At 30.2% G+C, this 18919-nt stretch overlaps 1 protein-coding gene across 2 annotated transcripts in view; it reads right to left on the reverse strand.

Moving 5' to 3' along the window:
* Positions 1–18919, reverse strand: part of LOC148271329 (glutamate receptor 1-like) — a 119401-nt gene that overhangs the window by 55911 nt on the left and 44571 nt on the right. For both annotated transcript variants that reach the window (XM_088241521.1, XM_088241522.1), the window contains exon 4: positions 6540–6634. In XM_088241521.1, the coding sequence (XP_088097647.1) occupies positions 6540–6634 (95 nt within the window). The remainder of the gene's footprint in view (positions 1–6539; positions 6635–18919) is intronic.

Raw genomic sequence — 18919 nt, forward strand, 5'->3', positions numbered from 1 at the left:
AACAATTAGAGAAAGTGTACACGAACTCCTATCCACCTCACCATGAACCTTACCAAAAAACCATGCAGCGTCGAACATTCATCAAATTGATACTTCTTCTCTTTGTGTGATTTGAGTAATGGCGGATAAACTATAGCGTTTGCTGATGACACGGTTGTTTTGTTTGAGGCTAGTGACTAGAACTCTGTGTTTCAAAAAGCAAATTGTGGTATGAGAAGTGTCAAAAACTGGCTGGATGACAATCTGCTAACGCTGAATGTGGATAAAACAAAATATCTTACATTTAGTATAGGAGATGGGTCACCACCTGAAGCCAGTTTAAAGCTTCATATAAATTCTGGAAATTCGTGCCAATTATTGAAACCAGTTGATAATATAAAATATCTAGGCATTGTAATTGACAGAAATTTGCGATGGGAGACACAGGTTCAGTCCCTGGTATCTAGATTGAGAAAACTGTGTCATGTCTTTAGCTCTCTTAGAAATATCCTGGACGTAAGCACTCTTAAAAATGTCTACTTTGCGCTTTTTCAATCGGTGGCTGTTTATGGCATAATTGGCTGGGGAGGTTGCTCGACAGTTGTCATAATCAAGACGCAAAAATTAATTCTTAGAGTTATGTTTCGGTGCCCTCCGACCTACCCATCTGAACCATTATTTCAATTGTTAAAAGTTCTTGATATTCGTCAAATCTATATAAAAAATGTATTGACAATTTTCTGGTCAGGCGACTACGGAAGGAGGTCCCAACAGAATGCCCGTACGAGGTTTTCGCGTAACCTAAACTACTTAACACCGAGAACGCGTACGATGTTTGCTCGGAGACCCTTTTCGTATATAGCTCTAAGAGTGTTCAACGTCTTGGATGAACATATTAAGTTCTCCAAAACAACGTCTATATTTAAGATGAAGATCCATAATTGGATTGTATCGAGGGGTAGAGACCACTGTATGAGATTGCTTCGGAAATAAATGCATAACATCGCTGCTGTTTTCATTATTATCCATTTACGTATATCATATATGTGTATGTCATCACTGTCATACGTATTATTATATAACTTTTGATTCCATTTTCGACATGTATTATAAATTTTTATTATTTTTATTTTTCTATTATTATTTTGTATATTGTTTTGATTATTTTGCATATTGTTTTAATTACCTGTTTATTGTTTTAATATGTAAAAAAATATTTTTGGTTTATATACCGAAGAGTCCCGACTTAACACGGAATTTTCTAACAAGTCGGGACATAAAAAACATATAATTGTGTCTATGTAAAATTGTGTAATTTGTGCATTAAATAAAATAAATAATGAGGCATGAACAAGTCGATGGTGATTTTTATAAATAAAAACATCAGTTTTGTTTATTGATAACTTGAAAAGTTCGTTAATAAACAGAACTGTCAATTTGGAGGAGCGAAAACCCTCGAGTGATCCATCAGCAGCCTATGCACCCACCGCGTGTGACCGGATTTTGGACTGGTGGAATTATTAACCCGCATTTTTTTGAGAATGTTACTGCAGTGCAGTTACTGTCAATGGTCTTCGTTATCGTGACATGTCAACTAACTTTTTGTTGATGATATTAGGTTTCAGCAAGATGATGCAAGTTGCCACACTGCGACAGAAACAATGCAGTTATTGCATCAAAATTCCCAAGACGAGTTATTTTGTGGCAGGGAGAAGTTAACTGGTCTCCAAGACCTTGTGATCCGACATCTCTAGACTATTTTATTTGGAGGTTTCTGAAGAAAAAAATGTTTGCAGATAATTTATAGACCGGAGCTCAAAACGAAAATCTGAAAAGTTATTGACGAAATTCATCCACAGTTATTTATTCATTTATGCTTTATTAAGTTAATTCATTATATTTTAAGAACCAATATAAACTTTTAATAACATTATATTTTTTTATAGAAATTTCTCAATAACACATATTTTTTCAAATTAATTTGGAATATTTCGATCTTTTCGATCTCCTTTATTTCTTCAGGTAACTCATTGTACACCTTCAATCCCTTGTACAATGAGCTTTGAGATTCTGTCTTTCTCCTTATAGGTAATCTTATCTTTTTTTAAATCCCTTGTTTCATACGTATGACTTTGTTGGTTAAATTTTATTGCTTTTTTATTTTATTCATCCCACATTTTATGTATACAAATTTCTACATTATATTTAATTTGCTGCTTTACTGTGAGCAAGCCAATTTCTTTGTGAATTCTTTTTACATTCGAATAGATATTTCTTTTGAGTATAATTCTCATTGTTTTATTTGAAAGGAATTTGTATTTTTTTTATTTCTCCTTCATTAAATAAAAAAATAAAAGAATTATGTCAAAATGTAATCGCGAATTTCGTAGAAAGGGTGAACGTTTATCAACAAAGCTAAGGCAGGCATTTGTCGGATGTTGTGTTCCACACATAACCTTCGTTTCCATATTTTACATTGAAAATAAAACATCCCCAAAAAATATGACTGCAGTATGTGTTTTAATAAAAAAAAAATCAAGTAGGTTTTGAGACATCCTATATATTATAATGAATATACTTGTACAATGATAAAAAGTGTAAATATTACATTTCAGGAGAATTCATAAAAATGACACTAAGATATTGTCTCGGGAATTCGGGAGTTTAAATTAAAGAAATTAAAAGGTTTTATTCCGACTTATTTTAAAAATCAGATGTAATTATGGTTGTAATAATACGACACATCTTATTGCTGTCACCGCCGCGGTGCAGTAAAACATAACATTATTTGAGATAAAGTAAAAAAGGTGAACACATATTTTGTACTTATTATTCACGTTTTGAAATATTTGACTTGAAACCACTATTTTACCATCATGACTTCTAGTTCAAGGTTACGGGAGGCAAATCACTGGGTAAGCAAAAGGCCCAGATCACCAAATGAAAGATAATACTGAAAGATACTGGAAGAAATCATACAAAAAGCGGACCTTTTGCTTTATTTGTGTAATACGACTGCAAAAAGGCCTCTGATTGAAATAATAATATAATGGATTTCCACGAACGCTTACACGCTTACCCAAGAATAATTTATTCAAATACATGAGGAGCAAAATATCAAATCGTATTTTGTCCGCCCCAGGGCAAAATTGAGTTTATGACGGATTTCGGTAATATTGTCGAGGTCTCTCTAATTGAATAAGAGACACGTGACAGATCGCATTTTAACCCATATAAAATAATGTTAAAAGTTAGCTGCCCGAATCAAAACGAATTTTGTCTATGTGTTAACGAATTAGCCTATGAATCAGGAGGAAAAATCACAAAAGCATTCTAATATCCAATAACGCACAACAATATACTAATATGAAGAAATAGTATAAATAAGAAATTAAGATAATGACTAAAATCTAAAAAAAAAAAGATTTGAGCAAGTATTTTTAAAAATCTACTGGTATCAGTGAAATGAAAAAATATTCTTACGTAAATGTAAAATTGGAAAAACAGGCAAACCTTATGTCAAAATTAAATTTTAGCCAACATTTAGATGTGACGACTCTACCCAAAAATATTTGCCTACGACAAAAAGGGGAGTATGCTTTAAAAGAGACATTCCTGAAAAAATTACTATTCGTAGTGAAAATAAAATTCCATCTGAAAAAAAAAAGATTTGATTTGATTTGATAAAAAGGAACAATTAAAGGGATTTGGGTGAATTGAAATTTTATGTGTAATACTAAATACTTATCAGACTAACAGTTGCAATGAAAGAAATGAAGATAAATATCGATGCAACTGCCTCAATCAAGAACCCGGACTTGATCAAGTTTACTTTTATTTTTAAATCGTGGTTAGTTATAACTGATTTAATATCATAAGATGTCATATTTTCTATAAGTAAAAATGTTTAATGATTTGATAAGGTATTTAAAATAAAATAAAAAATATTGGACTAAGCTTAACTTTTATTTATTTTTAATAAAGATTTACAAGAGTGCATAATGTGACGCGTTTTGTCTTGTATGGAAATTATTAAACAAACTTTAATATTTACAAAGTCTCGTTATATAAAAAAATAGTGTAAATGATATAGGTGAATAAAAGTGTTAATAGTTCATGTATATTTAAAAAAATAAAAGTATTAACGTCAAATAAATATGAACACGTGAAATCAAACATTACGATTTTCATTAAGAACATTATTAATGCGCCAAAACACTTAATTGGGTTGAATCGACTAAACTGTATTCGTTTCTTTTCCATTTTTTAAACAGTTTGTAATTTAAAGTCTGATCATCAGCGTGGCCATATATGAAGTAAATGTATTCACAAGCAAAAAATAAAGATCTTAAAATTTCTTATCCAGGTAGTTCTAGTTTAATTTTTAAACAAATTTACATTTTACTCGGGTCGTCAAATTTTCAATAATATTAGTATTTTGTATTTTAAAAAATATTTTTTTTGTATTATTTATTTATAATATACTTGTTATTAATATTATATAGTTAGGTCTAGTAGTAGAAGACTTGTGCTAAGGTAGACTAACTAACATTTATGTTTATTGATGTATTTCCATATACCTACACACACGTATTTACACATATAAACATACATACACGTACATATACACATTACACATACCCACATATACATACGTACAAACCCTTACATACACACCCTAACAAACACATACATATATAAATATAAGTATAATTTTTATTTTTTGGTCCTAGCTTTCATTTTATTTAGTTGTATTTTATTTGATTAATACCTGTATTTATTATAAGAAATTGGATGTACCATCGTAAAAATAAACTGCATAAGTCTGTCAATTAAATACATAAATAAATATATATTAACAATTTATCCTTCTTGTCTTTGTATTGTATAATGTTTAAATTGTTGTGAATAATATTAATATGAATGTAAATATTGCTTACCTTGCAATTTAGTTAAATAAGCTTTCAGTTTCTTTTTTTCCTAACTTAATAAACCAATTGAGCAATTTTTTTTTTTTATAGAGTAGTTTTATTGTGTTGGGTGAATAAAATATCTTTAACCTTATTTTAAATTATAGGAGCTATAAAGCTAAAAGATCTCTGTCTGAAAGAAGTTCTAGTCCGCAGTACAATGTGTTTCTGTGACGTCACACTAAGAGTTGACATATTTTAATAAAGGATCTCATGCTTTATTAATGAGCTACAAAATGTATGAAAGCGATAATTTTTAAAAGCCGGTAACTTAAAATGAACTGACATTAAAAAAATAAAATATTTCACACAAAACATTACATTTATTCTTTTCTATATGAACACCTCACCAAGCATAACCCGTGTCGAGACATTAATTTACATTATTTTAATATTATCTTCTAGTACATAATAAACAAAAATATTATAATAAATAACGCAGTATGGATATAAACATAAAATATAAACAGCAGACATGTAACAATAATTCCGGGTTCAAATATACTACTATATTGGTGGGGTTACCATCTCAAGGCAGTTCTCGGGACCCAAATCCAGAAGCCATTTTTTAACAAATAATTTAAATTTCTGTTTCTTTGTGTTAAATTTTAAATCAAGAGGTGTGAATTCTCTGACCAAACGGTGTTGTTATTTTAAGTGGCACGAATAGTTGTCTCTTTTTTGATCTTGTTTCATAGATTGTATTATGTTTACTCCTACCATTTTTAAGTGTGTGAACGAGAAGTGCCCTAGCGTACAGTTGCCTGACGTTCAGAACACCTACTCGTTCAAACACCTCTATAGTGGGCCCTGAGTACATATTTTTGTGCTATTTCCAAGGTATGCATAGCAAAAAAGTGCTATGCATACCGGCAAAAGCCGGCTCCACCCCAAGGAATTATTCCATAATCTATAATGGTTTGGCACATTGAGTAGCATACTTGATTCAAAGTTTTTTTGTGAAGAATGTTTCTTATGGCAGTTTTTTTAACTTTTGCTGAAACATTGTCTATGTAAATTGTCTAGTCCAAGGTATAATCGATTTTGATTCCTAGATATCTTTTATTTTTTAAATTTTTTATAAAGTTACATGTTCATTTGTCACTATTCAGGTCAGTTGTATTGCATTAATGTATCGTTAATTTATCACGCTTAGGTTTTACTTTTTTCATACTAAAATTAATGAATTAAGTATTTTCTTCGTTTAACGTCAAAAGAATGGAGTCTAAATAACCCTTGATTGTGGAAACCGCTTTTTCCGCTGTTTGGTAGGTTTCCTCCCAAGTGTCCATTAATGAGAGTAACAGTGTCATCGGCAAAGCAAATTATTTTCTTATTTTCTTCTTGGAGATATAAGGTCATTTATACACAATAAGAAAAGAATTGGTCCCAAAACGCTACCTTGAGGTACTCCGAATGTGATTGGTAATAGGTGACTTAAGATTCCATTTACTTGTACCATTCGAAATAAACCGTACGAAATCTGTTTTAAATACCCTTTTTTCATGTTCAAGCTATTTTTATTGCGGCGTAGACGTGTAGCTTAAATTTCTCATTGATGAACATATTTAAGTATTTTTTAATTCTTACCTTTCTGACTAGCTCTCCCACCATTCCATCCCACCCGCCTTTTACGTCCGGATTCTCTGCGCCGTAACTTCCGTCCTTCACAATGCGAAGCTCATCTGAGGAAATAAAAATAAGAAAAAAACATTATAAATGTATACACATTTAAAGAGCGGAGGTCGCGGTATTACGACAGGAAGCGTTTTTGTCCATTTCAATATTACTTTGACTATTAAAATTACTCGCGCTAAAACGAGCACGAAATTTGTTGCTTCATTTTCTTTCGGTGTCTCATAACAAGAAACATTATTTTTTTGGTAGGTAGATTTAAATACAAAGTCTCAACAATGTTTTGAGTATGTCCGAATGTTAGTTAACAGGCTAGATTTAATTTCAAGGGAGTCATTTAGATCTAAATATGTTGCGTAGGTAAATTGGTTCAGCCGGATGAATCTCACTTACGTGATTAAAATTTCAGCTCTTTTACACAGTGTGTAAAATGGCAATTTAAATCAGCCAAAGACAAGTGATATTATACCCTGTAAATGCTTTGACTTTCATGTTCTCTTTTTAAAAATGTCTTTCCTCTCGGCTGCAACAAATTGAGAGTAATAAAAATTTAAATATTCTGTACGCAGATAATTGGTGAAATTTCATACTAAATTAACATTTTTTCAATTTTTTTTTTTTTTTTTTTACTTTTTTAAATATTTAAAAAAAAGAGAAATATATCCAATGAAAGGGTTTTATTTTAGATAAAATAAAGTGAAAATAAATATTAGCACGTACCTCATACCCAACACAAGTTTTGTCCGTTTTCTTACAAATTTAAAAATGAGCACCAAAATTCGAACAAATATTATTTTATTTATTAAAAGCTTTCAAATGGAAGATCAAGTAGACAAAAGTGAGTATTTTCGATGCCTCCTTCTGTTCGTTCAATTAAGGAAATAAAAAAAAACAAATAATGAGTGAAACTTCTTAATTAAAAGTTTAAATTAGTTAGGAACCTCTTTCAACTATTCAATCATGTGATAAAATAATGTAAAATGTCCAGAGCCATGTGCTGCTAGTTTGCAAAATTTGAATCTAATTCAGCATGGATAATCTCAAATACGCACCCTGAGATTCCAATAAGTTTACTTAGACAATCAGGTACTTTCATTGGTATAAAATGATTGCGTAATTTAATATATCATCCTTTAGAGTCTTCCAACAGTTTCTATTTAGACTTAGCCACCTAACAAAATTGTTAGCGTTACTTAACCGTTAAAGGTATTTCGAAATAACGCAATTACAGCATAACTCATATCTGAAATCATTCATGCTATTCAAACTATGCCAGACATTTTAAGTCAATAGGGAGTCATGAAATTCTCATGATTTTTAAAAGATTCACAATCGTTAACTGAGTACAATTATTAAAAAATACCATTAACACTATCCAAGAGAGATTGATTACAGGAATTTGGAAGTCTAGGCATTTACAAAGCTTATGACCAGTTGTTGGCTGGTTTATGCTGTTTAGGTTTGTGACAATTTTTATTACTAAATAAAATCTGTCGTATTCAATCGCTTGTTGAAAAATGCCGGGACATGAACGTAAATATGTACGCATGTTTCAGGCTGTTGCATACTAGGCTAAAGAATTTGATAAAGTCTCGCACCAAAAACTTCTAGAAATTTTAAAAAGAAACAACCTGAATTCTAGAGATATAAAGATAATCGGTAACATCTACTAGCATCAAAAAGCTGCAGTGAAAGTAAATGATGAATTGATATCGGATATAGACATATGTCGAGGAGTCTGGCAAGGATGCATTTTGTCTCCTTTCCTTTTTAATTTGTACTCAGAAGCCATTTATAGAGATGCGCTTAATAAACTAACAGACGGCATTGGCATACGTGGACAAATTATAAATAATATCCGATACGCGGATTCTACTGTCTTTCTAGAAGATAGTATGGAAATCCTGCAGCTATTATTATACAAAGGCTAGAAATTAATGTTTCTAAGACTAAATGTATGGTTATTCGAAAAAAGCAACAAACTTTCCCAATAACTTAAAACTAGGAGCACAGGTTGGTTACTGAGCAAGTCCATCAGTATAAATATTAAAGATGCTGACTGAATGATAGATGGGATCACTCACAAGAGATTAAAGTCTAAATAGAGATGGCGCGAGACTGCTTTTTCAGGATGCGTGACCTTCTTTGCGGTAGAGACTTTAATTTAGACCTCCGAATGCGAATCGTACGATGTTACGTTTTCTCAGTACTTTTTTACGGCGTCAAAACGTTGACACTTACCCAAAGCACTTCAAAAAAGATCAAACCTTTGAAATGTGGTGCTGCAGGAGGATATAAGAGTCCAAAACGATGACGTTCTTCGACGGATGGAATAAAGATAAACAGGTACTGAAGACCACGAAGAAAATAAAGCTTGAGTACTTAAGGCATGTGATGGGCGAAAAACATAACATTTTACACGTCATTCTACAGCGAAGGAATAAAAGTAGACGCAGAGCAGGTAGAAGGCGCATATCTTTGTTAAAGAACTTGCGTGACTGGTTTAGTTGCAGCACTCAGTCCTTGTTCAGGGAGCTGCCAACAAAGTGAGAATTCCTACCACAATATCCAACCTCCACCGGGGAGAGGAAAGATAAGAAGAAGATAATGAAATGAAATTATTAATACTTTTTTTCAAAGTTGAACTGTCCTTAAATCTGATATTGTAAATATAAATAGTATGTAAAAAATTCCAAATGTAATGTTGGAACTTAAATCAGCCAAAGGCAGGTCACAAGCTTTGCAGATGCCTAGACTTCCATATTCCTTTCAACATAATATTATTTATCTTTCTTGTAATATGTTAATCTTAATTACTCATTAAGGGCTGAAATCACGTCCTGGTCTTAAAGAATTTGAAGAAAATAAAAATGAAATTGAACATTCAAATTAGGCTCTCTAAAAATATATTTAAAAAAAATTGCCATATAAGAGTTATCAGGTACTTATATACTTGAATAAATAGTTTAACTTATCATTAGTGAATACATGTATACCAAATATGGATATAAATGTGTTATATATTTATATAACACTTTCCAAGTTACACCTGAATAAGTAAATCAATCTGTAAGAAATATCAAGTATGGATAAAATTTTGGTTCAATCCTTCTAGTAAATTTCTTAGTGAGTTGCAAAAAATTAATGAATATCATTTTGAAAAAAATTTAAGTAATTCACATGGACTCTTGTCCTGGGAAAACAATGATTCATATAAAGAATAGTCTTTTCAGAGATGGCAGAGAATCAACTGAAGACGACCTCCGCTTTGGAGGGCCTGTTGAGGCCGCTTTATCATATTTTATCGAAATAGTTCTAAAAGCGTTTGTGCTCTGTAACAGTAATATGGAACACCATAAATATACTCGAACATTCAGTGTTCCATTCGCCAAATCCCTGTCTCTTCCGTCTCTCTGTGAATGATCTTATGGCATGATAAGTTTGGCAATAAAATTATTTCCAGAAATAGTACGGTTAATTGGCCTCCACAATCCTGTGATTTGACGCCATTGAATTATTTTCTATTAAGCTTCGTAAAGTAAATGGTCTATGAAAACCAACCAACATTCTTTCATAATATAATATGCTCCATTATAAAATAACTCTGGATTTGTTTGAGAAAACTTAGACCGACAGAATACGCTACGAAACTGCTAGTTGTGGAGGACATTGTGGAATTGTGTATTTCATTCTTTCAAAAAAACTTTTCACTTTAACTCCAACAACTATTTGTTTCTTTTATTGCAAGTACAGGTTGTAAAAATATCTTAATTCTTGTAGAATCGTTCTGAAATTTAAATCTTCTAAGTATTTGATTTAAATTGACAAATGTAAGGTGTCCCCTAGAGGCAAATATAATAGTTGTTAAAAATAAAATAATAAACTGTTAACAGCTCTACTCGCAAAAAATCTACATATTGCGTTTTAATCACGCTAGCTGGGGATTTTGGACAAACGAAACTTTAAATTTAGAAGGAACAAAGCGAATTTTTTCTACTGTGTCTAAAGTAATCAACGATTGGTACCAAATCATAGCAACATATAGCATTAAAACAGTTTTATCAATTGGCACAAGGATTTAGTCTACGAATTTCAAAACATGAGAACAGGATGTGTGAATCAAAAGAATTGTCTTTACCAGAAGTACCAACTTTGAATAAATAATATTGCATCATTTAAGTTTTATATTTGAAGCACTAACTCTGTCGTTATTTATTATAATAAAATAAATAAAACGACTTTGTTTTAAATCACGGTCTTTTTTTTTTTTCACCAACCGGTTTCAAAGCAAACAAGCTTCTTCGCGAATTCGCAAACCATCTGATAATAAATAATTATAACTTCAATAAAGACACCGGATTAAAAGTACTTCACGTTGAAAATAAAATATAAAAATTAAACTTAGAAATTAAAAAATCGATTTATAATGCGAAAAAAAATAATTTACAAAATAAATAATATTTTTTTAAATCCACCCCTGTTTAGCTTCGAAAATATTAATTCCAAATTACCATATTTTTAGGGGAAAAAACTTGATTTTTTGGCTTCACGTGTAGTATTTAGTAAAAATGGAAAAAACAAAAAAGGAAAGAATTCATTAGTTACGTAAACCTTGACGAAGAAACCTTTGAAACCGGTCGGTAGAAAAAAAAGTTGTGGTTAATAACAAAGTTGTTTCATTTATTTTATTTTATTAATATTGCTTCAGTTATCAGTTGAACAAATACGTTTTTAAAACTTAAAATATGAAAAGTTGTTGATTTATAAAATGTACAGGAAATATCATACTGATTTTGTAAATACTCGTTCAAACTGCAAACATGTCTGTAATGTTATTTGCGTGTCCCTAATGAGTTTATCAAAAAACTCCTTTAAAATATTTAATTAAATCGTATATAATTGTTTCAAGCCATGTTTGGCCCAGACATTAATCATTTCTCTCCCTAAAAATTCTTAAGACTTTTCTGAAATATTTAAATGATTTATAAAAGAATTACCCACAATACGAGGTTCTCATTTTATCTATAAAATCAAAACTCATAAAAATAAGATGAATGAAGTTTCCTTATTAGTTTAGTAAAACCCTGTTTTAGTGCGTGGAAGGCGTTTCTCAGATCAATGAATTTGTTCTAATTAATACAACCCGCACAATAATGCGAGCAAAATTAATAAAGCAGCATTAGCAATCTAGAATCGTACAAGAACCGAGCTGCATACTCAATTAGCGAGACCTTATTTAGGATTCCTTATGGGTATATAAATAAATGAATCCCCTTAATTTACATGGCATTGATACAACTCTCATATTAACAGCACTGACGAAAGCATATCCTTTGAAAATGCAAAATATAGCAATAATAACTGTCCATTTCTCTGTGTTGCAGAAACAAAGTTTATTTTATTCATAAAGATATACATACGTAATTCTATTCAGAAGACTTTTCGGTAGATCATGGGTTTCAAAACAGATTTTATATATAAATACAGAAATGAAGGGATATATAAATACACACCAGGGCGTGCCATGAGGTTTACGATAAGGAAAGCAGTCACTTCGTTAAATATGTACACATTACTAACACAAATTATCGAGTTTTGTTTTATATGAACCCGTAAACAGCACAATTATTCGAGTTTTGTCAAATATGTACCCATTAGATTGACACATTCTTAAATAAAAAAAATAAAAATAAATGCATACTGCAAATAAATCATAGTTTCGTATTATAAGTATTTGTTAGTTTGGTTTTTCTTTTTATTTTCTTGTCTTTTCATGGTCATGTCATACCATATTAATAAGCTTAAAACTTTTTTATAATTAAAAAAGGAATGGCCCACGCTCATACGCTGAAGCCTTTGTAGGCATTTTTTCCAATTTATGTTTTAGCTTAATTTTAAGATGTATTTTTCTCAAGTGTATTTTTGTTACTTTATTTCTTTGTAAATAATATATGTATGGAAAAATAAACAAATAAAAAAAAAAAAACACCAACCCAATTATTCGAGTTTCGTTAAATATGTACCCATTACCAACACAATTTTTAGAGTTTTGTTCTATAAAATTAACTTAAATAAATAACATACTTACAGGTTTTAACAAGTAGCATCACAGTAAGTTGAAAAATATTCTTAAACATAAAATTAACCAAATGTAAATCCAAAAGAAAAAAAAACACTGCGAATTATTTTGAAAGCAAACGCCGCAAGTTATTACGATTATCCGCAAATAAATAGTTTGATGATTTTGTTACTACTTTAAAATTATTTAAAGCTCGCCAGGAATATGATTTTTCAATTTATTATGCATGAAAATATACCCAAAATTAAGTAAAAAACATGATAATTTTTTAATTTATTTAGTAAAAAAATAACGTTCAATCAATAACTTTGAAACAGCATATACATATACCCAAAATAACTTTGAAAAATTAAGAAACAAATAAAAGAAATGGAATAAAATCTTTATTTATATTGTCCAAAAAAACATTTTCGGTTAAATCTTGTTTTGGTAACATTTCAAGGATGTCTTGCACATTGGGATAAGCCGTAATGTAAAATAGACGTATAGTATATTTATAAATTATGTTATTGACTTTTCGTGGTCTAAAAAAATTGTTTACTAGGTGGGGTTTTCAAATTGGATTTCTCGATGCATCAATACAAAGTTTCAATGTTCTATAATTACTTGATTTAAACCCGTTTGCTTTTTTTGAGAATTCGCGATGTAAGTTCGATCAGGCATTAATTTTTTTCCAAGTTGGCGTTAAGCACTTGGTAAGGGCTATATCTCAGGAGCGAATCGTCCGTATAAGCGATAATGCGGAGCTAACCATGATATTTGACTACCAATATTAAAAGTTAATAGTAATTTTATTTATGGAAGAAAAAATAAAATATAAAATATTTCTTATAATAAAGTTTATATTTGAAGCACTAACTTTGTGGTTATTCATTATAATAAAATAAATAAAACAACTTTGTTTTTAACCACTAATTTTTATTTTTCACCGACCGGTTTCAAAGCAAACAAGCTTTTGAATATTTCTTATTTATTATTAATCCGTTACACCGCAGCCGTTTATACCTTATATTCCTCAAAAAATAAATATAAATATTGATAAAGCTAGCCAGTGACTGAAAGTGACAGCCAGTTCCAGTGACTGGAAACTTTTTTATTATTCCAGAGTATAAAACAATAAGTAATTATTTGTTTGTTCAAAAAGGCTAAAAAAATGGATAGTGGAGCTGGGTACAAATAAAATAGATTGTCTCATTCGCCCAAACCAATATTGAATCAACTGCTCCATATATGTATAGCTTATGTTATGTTTTTGTTTTTTCATTGCGTGTTTTGTAATATTAATAATATAGATGTAAATAAATTTATTGTAAACATAAATATGTAGTGTTTAAATTTGTCTTCATTTTTTATTCTCACATGTAAAAATATTAAAAAAAGGATATTGTTAAGTATCCTCGGCACGGGTAACCCCAATGAGGTAACATTATTTAGTGTTAATCATAGTTTATTATGCAAACATTATTTTACTATATTTTATACTAAAACAAGCTTGCGAAGGTTTGGAAATTAATATTTATAACATTATTTTCTAAAGACTATTTTTCTTTGATATGATGCAGTTGACATATGCCATAGAATATGTGGCACTCGATATGCCCATTTTTGGCATTATTAATTTCTAGGAGGAATCGTGGAGTGCTCAGAGTTGACTTAATTCAAGTTTTTTTTTCTGGGAACGTAAATTAGTAGCTGACTCTATTTTTCAATATCTTCATAAAACTGATGTACTTTTTTCTGAAGTAAATAACCACTTACACTGAATGTTTTTTAAAAGAACCGCATAACTTCAAAATCGCACAAAAATAGTTGCCCAAAAAGAGGTTTGAGTGTACTCATGTTTTACACAGTGCATAACCTTATTCCAACTTTCATTATTTCAATTTTCAGAGTTTCCTGCTTATCGCACTTAACTCCCTTTGAATAATTATTAAAGTATAATTTAATGAATAACACCATCTTAATACATTGTTCCCTCTTTTGCCATTTACGTTCCTCAAAACTGTTCATGTATTCTCTTACACCCAATTTCTTACACGTGTCTCAATGTATTAACACGTGTATATTTGTAGTCCTGAACACACCTTATGATGATACCCTACACGTGTTCTGACTACAGATGGAATAACATATTACCCATTAATTTATTTTTCTCATATTTTTATAATTTTAAAGATGTTTAATTTCATACCCCATCCACTGTACACTTTTGCAATTTCAAATCCAAAAATCTATTAAGTTTCCTAATAAACCTAGCAAATGCAATTGCATAGTATGTGCATAAAAGCAAAATACTTTTTAGTAAAAACATAATTAAATAATAAAAAATACCACCTTCTTTTGTTTTTCCAATAAATAAAAGACATATGGCTGTCAATAACAATTTGTACAAATACTCTACAATATTAATGAAATTATAAAATTTAATACATAAATATTGATTTTGCAGAAATCGAGCACTTTAATTTTTTTTTTAAATAAAAAAATACGGAGTGTTTTGAGATGGAGGTAAACTGTTTCCTAAAAGAAAAAAATGCGTTAGAAGGAGAAGATAATAATACAAATATTTATATATATATATATATTTATATATACATATATTTATATGTATATATATATATATACCATGCTATGCAATAAGTACTCACATAGTTCGGTAGCAAGCTTTTTTTCATTATTTTTTATAAATTATCTGTCTTTTTTATGAGCGTTTTATGTTTTAGTTATTTAAAAAACTTATGTTTTAATCGTTTAGACAAGGAACATGGTCCACGTAAATTACGTTTTAGCTTAGATAAAATATAAATTAGTGGGTTTTAATGATTTCAGTTTCGTTTATGTGAGTTACCTAAAGAATGGAATGATTTTTCTGAATTTTAAAACAAATACAGGTACCTAATCATATGGTGGATGAAAATTTGTAATGCTGAAAGGTATGAAGTATCAACTGTTAGGTAATTTAAATCAATCGTTTTTCTCGTTTTTGCTATTATAGTTTAGTATAATTTATTAGAAAAACTAAATAACAATGAAAATTGATATTAAAGTTACAATTTTCAACTTTTTTTTTAAAAATTTTGACATTGTATTTTTTTACAATATTTTACATTCACCTATGTAATCTGAAATGAATACAAATAATTTATTTGACCAGGGATTATAATTTAATCAAGTGATTGCTACACTTACATCCCAAAAAAGTGACTGTGGGATTTTAGTTGTTGAAAATAACACGTTATAAAATTTTATTCGATTTATTCAAAAAATAACACTTGCAAATATTTTAGAATTAAAATTTCAATATAATTTGTATTTATGTAGGTGTGCCTTGTAACACTTTGACAGATATGGTACTAATACGCGTATGTTTGCCTATCCAATTATAGCAACGGAAGTACCATGACCCGCCAGTTTTGACAATATTCATATTTTGTGATTTGGTAGACCACATGGAAGAATGACATGTAAATGTGGAATAAAACCTACAAATGGCAACTGTTATAATATACCTACGATGCTATTCAATAGATTTCGTGATTTGTTGTTATGGTCGGATGCAATTACTATAAAATGATACAGCTTATTTAAAAAATATTACAAACATATTTCGCAATAACCTTATTTTCTGATATCAAGATAGTATTTGCTCCCTTGCCATTAAACAATGAAAGTTCATAGGTTCCAGTTATGCTAAGTCTTTGTACCAGAAAAATAATTATAACTACTACTACTACTACTACCATCACGCCATTTCCCCGTAGGAGTAGGCAGAGAGAATGGACCGCCACACGCGTCTATCCTGGCATACAATCCTAGCCTCTTCCACATTCATACATCTTGTCATACATGCCCTTCGGTTCTGTCTGCTTTTGACATGACCAGACTTAAGATTTTGGTTTATCTGATCATGCACAGTCTTCCTTAGTCGTCCTCGTCTAACGTTGCCGTTCATTTTTGCCATATTTACTTGTTTTACCATTCTCTCATCGTCCATTCGTTCTACGTGACCAAACCATCTCAGAGACCCTTTCTTAATCTTATCAATTATACTTGTCTCAGATTTACACTCTCGCCTGATTTCATCATTCGTAACCCTGTCATACATTGATTTCCCACACATTCGTCTAAGAGATCGCATTTCAACCGCGTTCACTCGGCTTTCATCCTTCCTCTGCCAGTTCCATGTTTCACTTCCATACATAAGTGTTGGGACTAAAACTCCGTTGTGCACTGCCAGTTTAGCTTCGATTGACATATTTTTATTAGAAATTACTGTGCTTAGTGCTCCGTTCATTTTGTTGCCCGCATTCACTTTTCTGTAAAATAATTATAAGATTTTCAAAAACCGTTACTCTCAAAACTTTATGAAGTTAAATTTCTCAAAATCAACCAAAATAATATTTATTTATTTATTTATTTATTTATTTATTTACGGACAAAGTCCATTATAAACATTACAATTAAAAGAAATTTTTACAAAGGAATAAAAAAATATAAGGAACAGAAATAAGCAGCAAAGACAGATGATAGATTTTTTAGATTAAGTAAAAAGCATAGGCTAACTATACAGATTCTTTAGCTGATTTGTAAAGAAAGACATCCTTACACCATAATAATCAAGATCTTGATGATCGTTCACCCGCCTGATCATTCTGGGCAAAGGCGACTGTGCACCATAATTGGTCCTGTAGTGACCGAGGAAAAGCATTTCATTATTTCTTAGTCTACGGGTGGGAACGTTAAAAAGAATCTTTTGCAAAATTTCAGGGGCATCAATGAGACAGTTCATAATTTTATACATGCAGATTATATCTGCAATGCATCTGCGTTTTTCAAGACTTGATATGCTTAAAAACCTCTCCATATCAGAATATGAATAGTCTCCTCTTTCCAATCCCATCTTCCATGCAATTTTTCTTATAAAACGATGTTGAACTGATTCAAGGCGCTTGATATGAACAGCATAATGAGGGGACCAGATTACAGATGCATATTCAAGAATAGGGCGAACTAAAGAGCAATAAAGTGTTTTAAGTGTAAGCATACTTTGGAAATCAGACGTAGTTCTATTAATAAAGCCTAAAATTTTTAAGGATCTGTTTACTATATTATCAAAGTGTTCCAGAAAAGTTAGTTTATTATCTAGGATCACTCCAAGATCTCTTATAGAGGTGACAATCGAAAGAACTTGGCCATTAAGTTTATAATCAAAAATAAAAGGATGTTTACATTTATGGTATGAAATAATTTTGCATTTATCGATGTTAAGTTCCATGTTATTAGTTTTGCACCAAGTATGAAATGCATTTATGTCTTCTTGGAGTCTGACACAGTCATCAATATTTTTAATTAGCTTAAGTATCTTGTTATCGTCAGCAAAAAGCCAGAATTTCGTAAAAGAAAAAACATTAGCAGCATCATTAACAAACAGATTAAATAGAAGAGGGGCCAAGTGGGCACCCTGTGGTACACCAGAAGTTACTAGGAAGCTATTTGATATGAAGTTATTGATTTTTACACTTTGTTTTCTATGTGAGAGGTAGGATATATTAACAATGTTTTGAGTTTGTCCTTATTTTTGTAGACGTGTACTGGATAAAATAATATGGTCGTTTAAGTTAAAAAAGGGGTTCTCAGGAATCAAATGAAGTTCTACGAAAAAGGTACTTAGAATTTGATGCTGATTTTGAGAATGTGCCTTATTTTTCATTATTTTTTACATTGTGTTTACATGTGCAAACTTTTCGTTTCTAATTTTAAATCAAATTTTTAATTTAATACATACACTCGTATGTACATATACACCTACATTTCATTTTTTTATTACATCTTTTACTTTGTTTTTTACTTTGTATTTTTTTGCTTTTTACTCTGAATTTTGCTATTTTTTTTAGAATATACTTTTTGTTAAACAAATACTCGTATATTTGTTTTTTTTACTATAATTTTAAACGTGTTACTTACGATATATTCGGTTTTACTACGAATTTCACTAGTTTTTCAAAGATGTTTTTATTATGTTTTGTTTAACTTTATTTTCACTTCATTTTTAAATTTGTTTTTACTACATTTATTACTTTTTTTTTTTGCAATCTTAAATCAGTTTTTACTTCATTTTTTACGATGTTTTTAAATAATTTTTCTCATATTTTTACTACATTTTTCACTATGTGTTTACTCCTTTTTTTCTATGTTTTTCACATTGTCTATTGCCCCGATTCGGCCCCGTAGGTGCTGGCGGATGTCTCTATTGAAG

Source organism: Micrasema longulum, unplaced genomic scaffold (assembly GCF_059751315.1).
Source record: "Micrasema longulum isolate JH-2025_06_02 unplaced genomic scaffold, ASM5975131v1 h1tg002928l, whole genome shotgun sequence".
Classification (NCBI taxonomy): domain Eukaryota; kingdom Metazoa; phylum Arthropoda; class Insecta; order Trichoptera; family Brachycentridae; genus Micrasema; species Micrasema longulum.